The sequence below is a fragment of the Vigna umbellata genome, chromosome 1 (genome assembly GCF_029865625.1).
Source record: "Vigna umbellata cultivar VRB3 chromosome 1, Vumbellata_1.0, whole genome shotgun sequence".
Lineage (NCBI taxonomy): Eukaryota > Viridiplantae > Streptophyta > Magnoliopsida > Fabales > Fabaceae > Vigna > Vigna umbellata.
In genome coordinates this window covers 46160440-46169389 of record NC_142165.1, presented here as the reverse complement: position 1 = coordinate 46169389, position 8950 = coordinate 46160440, and the positions used below count along the sequence as shown (strand labels likewise).

Below are 8950 nucleotides of genomic sequence, written 5' to 3'. Positions count from 1 at the left end.
AATTTAAACTTAATAGAATAAAATTTTAAAAATATTAAATATTTGAAGCAAACATCCATTATATGTTAGATATATGAATTTGTTTAAACCATTTATTTTTTTTATTGAGTTCGTCTAATATTTTGTGTGTTTATTTTAGGATAATTTACATTTTCTTTTCTGGAAATATATATACATTACTTGTCCACCTGTAGTTTCAAAAATTCACACTTCCTTCTAATGTGAAAGAATATATCAAGATAGAGAGTGCAATTCAACTAAACATTTAAGACAATGACATTAGAAAGTCCAATCATTCGTATACTCTACGTGTATAAACAACTGAAATTTTCAACAAATTGTTTCGTTAGTTTTCAGTACAGTGCAGAAAATGACAAGTCAATTTTTCTTCATGATTTCAAATCACATCAGAGTGATCATTGTACATGAATAGAAAATAACATTAATAAAAACTCAATTTTGTTTAGTTAGAGATTTACTCATTGCTTTCCACCAGCAATTCAGTTCTTCTGGGATTGGTTGCAAGTTACCCATGAATAAAAATGTACCCATTCATATAGTCAGTTGTTTTTCAATACAGTTATAATGTTTGAAAGATGTGTGATGTTGTACTATTTAGATAGTTGTAGTCAACTACCATCACTAACCAAAGTTTTATTATTTGAGGTTGGAAATAGAAATCACATAACGTAATTTGGCTTGGCTAAAAGACCAAATAAATTACATAACTATGAAATCTTAACAACTTCCTTCATTGACCTTTTTGATCTCCCTTTTTTCCTTTTCATACAATTAAAGCCCAAGCTATCTCCTTTCTTCACAAGTGCCTCTACCTTATTGCTCTGCCCCAGCAAATCACTGACAATCAACTGAGAATTTCTCTTTGTACTTCCTAACACATCATTGAACTAGAAAGTCAGAAGATAAAGCACCCCAACAAATTCTTTCAAACACTAGATAAAAAAGAAATTTCCAAAGTCATAAATTTAAAATCCATTACAAAATTTGACAGTCATTGTCATCTTGTACTGTATCACACCAGTTGTAATTTCAGACAAGAAATATCTGAGTATAGAATATACAGCTCTTGAAGCCAAGGCAAGAGGATATTCTGTGTCTATATTTCTTTTGGTTAAACTTCATTAAAATGAGTTTAGTGCTTCATTTGCAACTATCAAACAAGATAAATAAACATGTTTAGGGGAATAGAAACAACATAGGGTGACCAAAAACAAGTGAACAAAACATATTACATTATGTTGTTTCATAAATTTCTTAAAAGATAACCAATTAAAGGAAATAATTTTTATGCATAGACCAGTAATGAAACATTAACACATCTATGGAAAATGAACAGACATTATCTCTCCTATTCATGTTTCTTGTCCTAAAAATATTAATTTTGTCACCAAATATCAATTTAACCCGCATTTTAAAGTGTGCAAGTTGTCCTGGATTTTAATTGTTGTAACTTCCTAAACTATTAAAATTATCATCTTGAATTACCATAAACAATAAAGGAAAAGTTGTTAGAGCTTATCATTTGAAAATAAAAAATAAGTCTGTGTTTGAACTTTGAAAGTCAGTACAGTAACAGAGAAGTAGCATCTCATAAGATGAATTAGTTAAATTCAAGTAAATAACATCACCGCATAAAGTAAACAAGGAAAGTGATGTCATGTGATGACCAAGGGAAAATATGTTCCTCAGGACAATCAATAAGATGTAAATTGAACGACTGAAAAGTGACGGAAAATTGATATAGCATACCATCTTAGGTGAACAGTGCTGATTGTATGCTAGTCACCTATGAGCTAAAAAGTTCTTTACGTGGGTTGCCAACTTTGCAAAATCTTGGGAGTTGTTTGAATCAGTGCTGGCATTAGTAGATTTTGAATTTGATTTGTTGGAATCAGTTGCGGCATTAGCAGATTCTGAATTTGACGTATTTGAATCAGAGTTGGCATTAACAGATTCTGAACTTACTGTGTTTGAATCAGTTGCAACATTAGCATATTCCGAATTTGCTGTGTTTGAATCAGTTGCAACATTAGCAGATTCTGAATTTGCTGGTACAGAATCCAAAGCATTCAAGAAAAACCTCTTGTTAGGGATAATACCATCTTTATCCATATGCTTCAGCAATTCATCTAGAAGCTCCTTCTGTTTTGCTTTAGTGTAAGCCTTATAAAGAAGTTTATATGTTGATGAATATGGATATATTTTTATACTTTTTGCCCTCTCAAACAGTGAATGTGCTTCCTGAGGTAAACCATTTAAGCAGTAAACATCAAGCATAGTATTTAAGGTTGAAACTTTTATTTGAACTTTTGACTCCACCAGCTTATCAAACAATTGTACAGCACTGGAAACACAACCACAGAGGCCATACATATAGATGAGACTCTCATGGGTAACAAAGCTTGGGGTGTAACCCATGTCAATCATCTTCTCGAAAACCTCTTCTGCTTTATTCTTGAGTCTTGCCTTCCCATAGTTCAAAATCATTGAATTGAAGGTGGACAGTGTTGGTTTCTCCTTGGAATACAACAAACTCTTGAATACCTGCTCCATCTTGCCAAACTCCTGCTTCTTCCCATAGGAATCAATGAGCAAGTTAAAGGTGATCAAGTCAGGTTTACATTTACTGCTTCTCATTTGAGCAAGTATTGCTTCCATTTCCCGAATCATCCCATTTTTACCATAAGCATCCATCACACCATTGAAAGTGTAAACATCCGGTGAAATTGTGCTCTCATCGAGATCCTTAAACAAAGAATTGACCTGCTCGAGGTTACGAGCCTGAGCAAAAGCTCTCAAAAGAATGTTGTATGTAACAACGTTTGGCTTACACCGCTCAATTCCCTTCATCTTCTGAAAGTAGCCAATGGCTTTGGACAAAGCCTTTGTTTTGTCCCGTGAATGAAGATGGGCCGTGATTAGTGCATTGTACACAGAAGTGTCAGGACGACATCCAGTATTACGCATCTCTGAGAAAAGCCACATAGCCATTCTGGTTTGCCCTCTCTTTCCCATAACTGATATCAGTTTGGAGTATATCCCATTATCAGCAATATACCATCGCTGTTTTTGCATCCATCTGAAAACCTGAACGCCAAACATTCATGTTCCTTATTTTAGCTAATGCATATTCCTTAGTACTTGCATAATATGACTTCTATTATATTCTATTTCCTATAAATATGTTCCGAAAAACAAAATTAACTTGCGTAAAAACAAATTTCATAATTTCTTCTTATTTTTCTTTCTCTCCTACTTATGGGAAAACTCTTCATATTAAAACAATGACTTGTGTGTATCAGTCTCTGTTCCCTATCTACTTTCCCACACTTTGTTCTTGATATCTCTCACAATTTGAGTCATATTACCGTCACGATCATAATACTATGGCGTGGTTATAGTTTCAAGGGCTATATATAAAGGTTTTTGGGGTCACTACAGCGGCAATTGTGGTCAAAGTTGTCAATTTTTGCACAATACAAAGAATTGGGACAAGAACACAAGCTCTACTCCAATTTAAGACCTTAATATTATTAAATAAACACAATTATTGTTATAATTATATTGTTATATGCATAAGCAAACAGCAAGGCAAATGATGAGTGAAGATACTAATTTGATTTAACGAGTGAAAGTAACAATAATGAAAACCAAAAATGTTTCAGAAGCAGACACAAATTTAACTATTGCCTAACAAAGAGAGAAGGGGAAGGGACCTCAATACATTGGAGCCAGTTGCCTTCCTTGCCGAGTTCTTCAAAGAGCAAAAAGCAATGTTCGGTTCTGACCTGCGTCACATACTTATTCAGAGTCTTGAGGATAGGCTCTTTGTCGCTTATCCTGCGCGTGAGCAAACGAACCAGCTCTTGAGCTTCAGCATTGTGGTTCGGTTGCTTCTTCTTGGGCCTTGGGCCGCCGCATGAAATTGAGGGAATTGGGGCGGCGCGTGGATGGGTAGCTGTTCCGTAAGTTCTAAAGGAAGGAGAAGAGTACGAAGCGAGACTTGACATGGAACCAAATTAACGGAAGAACAAGTAGGACTGAATGAGTAGATAACTTTACTCATAAGGATACTGGGTTGTTGGCCCATCAACTGGGATGAGGAACAATGATGTAAAAAAATTGAAATAGGTTTTTGTAATTACTTATATTGTTATATAAAGGATACACTTTTTTATAGTTTTTTTTACATTTTATAGTTAAACATTTATATTGTTATATAATGAATATAATGAAAACTATGTATAAAATTAATCTCTCTTATATTGAATATATATTTATGGCCCTTTATTTATATAGAAAAGATATAAATTAAGTTTAAAATACAAATAAAAAATAATAACAAATTAATTAAAAATAAAAGATAAAGATAATATATCTAACCGTCTGGCTAAATACAAATCATATGTATTAAGTTTGCTACTAATATAATTAATATACTTAATGAAAATATTTGTTCCTGCACTCAAGTGACACTAAAATGTTATTTATTTTGAAGACAATATAGAAGATGAAATATCAATCCAAAAGGCTCTACTTAAGCAATTTGGGAGGTTGTTCCATGTAAATCTCTTATTACAAGTTGGCTTTGAAAAATTCATTGTTCACCGTCCAGTGGACAAAGAGACTTGTTGAAGAGTCACCACAACTATAAATAAACTAACAAAAGTCATCTTTCCTCCAGGAGAAAATGATATATGGACGAATGAAACACAATGATGACAAAAGGAAGGTAAAAAATCTTAAAAAATCTAAGATTCTCCCATCAAGGTAACCCTTGATGCTCTGAATAGTTGTTTTAGAGGAGATGAGACATTTGAAAACGCACGACGAAAAACCCTTGACACTGTAAATCGCTAACTAAGAGGAGACGAGACTTGTCACCACGCACGACGGAAAAGAGAGTAGATCCAATACTTCAAAAGGCCCCGAAAGCATGTAGGAGCTTTGATCATTGACGACATGGTGGTCACCTGACCGAGATGATCAAAACTGTGTGATCATCCATCGAAACTAAAACTCTGGTAGTAACAATGGTAGACAATGACGCCACCGACAATGGTAGATGACACTGCTGATGGTATGACAAGTGTAATAGTAGAGGCAATAAAAAAAATTTCTCAAAAAAATCTTAGGCTCTAGATACTATGTTGAATATAATGAAAACTATGTATACGATAATTTTACTTGTATTGAATATACACATAGAGTCTTTTGTTTATAATAAAAAAAAATATGAACTAAGCCTAAAATACCGATAAAAAATAATAACAAACTAACTAAAAATAAAAGAAATAAAACAAAGGTAATATATTTAATAATTTATCCCTTCATTTCCTTTATTACAACCAATATAGATGAATGTAAGAACTTTTGAGAGTAAGAATTTAATTGTGAATTTGAGTCATATGTCAAGTATTAGAAGAAGAAGTTTAACAGTATATATAAAAAAAAGTGTGATATTAGCCTATTTGGATTGAATCATGACTTATTGGTATCAAGTCTGGTTGTCTTAGTAAGTTGTTCAAAATGAGTGAAAAATCCTAGGTTTATGAATTTCTTGTATTGAAAGTTAGCTTTATGATCAGTGCTGTTCATTTATTTCAGTTTCCCTTGTGTTATTGTTCTCGAATGTAAATATAGATCAAGATTGTGTCAATTCAACATTAGGAAAAATATATATATACAATTTGTACAACATAATACTAGGAGTAGTGCCCATAAAAAAATATATATATATACAATTATGCTCATGGACATATAAAAAAAATATATGTCCAACTTGAAATATTTGAATGGAATTAGATTTAATAATACCGAAATTAGGAAACACCATGTAATTAACTTTATTTGGATATATATCTAACTTTGACATGCCAGGATGGAATATTAGATTTGTCAACTAAATCTAAGCATTGAAAGAATTTTGATGATGAGTGTCCTAATTAGTAAAGAATTAAGAAATCTTAAACTTAATTAGTATCAATCACAATTCATTTTTTTACTAGTTATTTACAACTTATATCTTATATATTATATACATAAAACAAAAATACATAATATATAATCTCTTATTCAAGATAAAAAAAATAACAAATTTTTTTATCTAAGTCCAGTCATTAAGATTTAAAGTTATTCTAGGATAAAAACTTGTAGAGAGACTTAGTGCTCATAACTAAACAAACAAAAAAATTATAAACCAAATCCAAAACAACCTTATTTTATGGTAATTAAAATATTAAATATTTTTTTATTCTTGTAAATAATATTAGTATAATCCATAAAAGGTTATACAATTGATTATAATAATTGAATCGATTATAAAATATAGCATAAACGAAAATGGGAGAGAACAATGCAACAAAAAAAATAAGAATTACAAAAGTAGTTCCTCAAACTTGCAGCACAGAATAAGAGAGTCAATCTCTACTAAAATTAAATATGAATACAAGTAAATTATATAAAAAAATATATAAAAAAATGTTAACACACCAAAATAATAATATTTTCAAATTAAAAAAATAAAAGAAAAAAAACTAAAATATAAAAACAATACAAAACGAATTTCTTTAATGAACATTCAATTGAAGTTTCCAATGAACAAGAAAAAAGAACCATAAGATGCTGTCAAAATTTTATTCCAATAATAATGTGGTAGTTAACGAAAAAGGAATCAACATTTAAACGAGAGCACCCTATAAATATACCAATGAGTTTTTTCTTTCAAAAACTACAAAAAAAATAAAATTAACACACTCTCTTGTATAATACCCTTACTAAAAGTAAAATAAACCGGACATACTAAACTTGATTAATTTAAATTTTTTATACATAATCGACCGCCAAACCCCACAAATAATTATATATCAACCAACATAGTAATTTATTCTACAAACATGACTATGACATTGTTTATTTATTTATGATCGATACTCTTGTATATTTCTTTGTTATTTTGCAGTAGAAATTATAATTGTTTCTATTCGATATTCTATTATTGAAGTTGACCTAATCATACATTAAATACGTACTATTGAAGCCTGTAAGTAGGAATGGCCCGCAGAGGATTAGCTCTTGGCATTGTGAGGCCAAACTCATCTGCCATATCCAACTCCGATGGTAACATGTTATTTGGAAGCTTCCAATCAAAACAATGGACAACTTGTGCGACTGTATGACGAATCACAGTTAGACCAAGCTGTATTCCTGGACACCCCCTTCTGCCAGACCCAAATGGTATCAGCTCAAACTCACGCCCTCTTACATCTATGTTCCTTCCTTCAAATCTCTCTGGCCAGAACTTCTCTGCTTCATCCCAAGCACTTGGGTCTCTCATAATGGCCCATGCATTCACTATAACCCTTGATTTTTTAGGAATGAAATACTCTCCAACCATGCAGTCTTCTATGGACTGGTGTGGTATCAGCAAAGGTGCCACCGGATGCAGTCTCAGGCTTTCCTTTACAACCATGTCCAAATACTCTAACTTCTCTAAGTCTGATTCTTCCACCTTCCTCTCCATACCCACCACGCTTTCCAGTTCCTTTTGGAGTTTCTTCATCATCCTTGGATTCTTTAGCAGCTCCGAAAGTGTCCACTCTATTGCTGTAGCAGAAGTATCCATCGAGCCAGCCAACATATCCTGTGCCAACAAAGTGTCAAAGAAAGACTGACGATTTTCCTCTGCTATTATCTAATATGTGGACATAATTTTAAATATGTATATGGTCTTATCTTACCAACAATATGGCTTTGATGTTGGGCCTCTCGATGCGGTATTCGGATTCTTCAGTACCCACGAATCCCAACATGACATCAACAAAATCCTTTGTCTTGTCTTCTCCCTTCTGTGATTGCATGTGCTCGTCAATGATTTTCTCAAAGAAGTCATCGAATATTTTGCCAACTGATTTCATTCGCTTAGTTAAGCCTTGTAGGTCAAGTGCACCGATGTAAGGGATGTAATCTCCCATGTTAGGAGTTGCTGCTAAATGCATTCCCTCTTGCATCACAGCCTTGAACCCTTTCTCATCCAAGTCCCGGTCCGTGTACTTCTTCCCAAAGACCATTCTACAAGCCATGTCTGCGCTGAGTGTTGAAACTTTGGCGCTGAGATTAACAGCAGCTCCATCTTTCGCTGCCTCTCTCAGATCCTTGATCAATAGGTCAAGCTCCTCTTCCCTCATGCTTCTGAAGGAGTTAATCTTGGTTTGGCTTAGCAATTCCAACGTGCACATCTTCCGCATGTTGCGCCAGTAAGAACCATATTCACCAAAGCTTAAGTTTCTCTGCTCCCAAGAGATGTATCTTGCAGCTTCATGAGGTGGTCTACTGGCAAAGACAAGGTCATGGGTCTTGAGGAAGAGCTCAGCAGCTTGGGGTGAAGAAACAACAATGGTGGGCACCACACCTAACCGCAAGTACATGACAGATCCATATTCTTTGGCTAGTTGGTGCAGATCACGATGGGGATTTGGTCCCAACTTGTGAAGGCTACCCAAAATTGGCAACCCTCTTGGACCCGGTGGTAATTTCTTTGCCTTGCTGTTCCTTCTCCACAGCCGCAGACAAGCAAGAGAAAGCAAAAGAATTGCTATCCAAATCATGGTAGCCACTCAGACTTCAAATAGCTACTACAAAGGGTCTGTGTTTGCTGACAAAAGATAACTAGTGGTGTTTGTCTTTGTGACAGGGTATATATATCTATATATATATATAGATATATAGATATGTGGGGTAAATATGATGAATGTTTAGGAGTGAAAAGCATGATAATTAATATTTATCTGGGGTGAGACAAAGACACATAGAGGTTTCCGTGTGCATCGCCATAGTTGAACGACTGCGCCTGCACAATATATATATATATATATATATATATATATATATATATATATATATATATATATATATATATACTTGGGTATTT

The 8950-nt window shown here is 33.4% G+C and overlaps 2 protein-coding genes across 3 annotated transcripts; both read right to left on the bottom strand.

Moving 5' to 3' along the window:
• Positions 1–533: 533 nt before the first annotated feature.
• On the bottom strand, positions 534–4110 carry EMB2453 (Tetratricopeptide repeat (TPR)-like superfamily protein). 2 transcript variants are annotated; one of them, XM_047299110.2, is made up of 3 exons: positions 3738–4110; positions 1771–3108; positions 534–888 (listed from the first exon to the last, which is right to left on the bottom strand). In XM_047299110.2, the coding sequence occupies exons 1-2, from the start codon at positions 4029–4031 to the stop codon at positions 1804–1806; spliced, it is 1599 nt and encodes a 532-aa protein (XP_047155066.1). In that variant the 5' UTR covers positions 4032–4110; the 3' UTR covers positions 534–888; positions 1771–1803. The 2 variants fall into 2 exon arrangements, with proteins under 2 accessions (XP_047155066.1, XP_047155064.1); XM_047299108.2 differs by having other exon boundaries at positions 534–892; positions 3738–4107.
• Positions 4111–6804: 2694 nt separating this feature from the next.
• LOC124826313 (cytochrome P450 71AU50-like) lies at positions 6805–8867 on the bottom strand. The gene is made up of 2 exons (XM_047299106.2): positions 7761–8867; positions 6805–7663 (listed from the first exon to the last, which is right to left on the bottom strand). Exons 1-2 carry the CDS (start codon positions 8625–8627, stop codon positions 7052–7054), a joined length of 1479 nt encoding a protein of 492 aa, XP_047155062.1. The 5' UTR covers positions 8628–8867; the 3' UTR covers positions 6805–7051.
• Between the last annotated feature and the right edge of the window lie 83 nt (positions 8868–8950).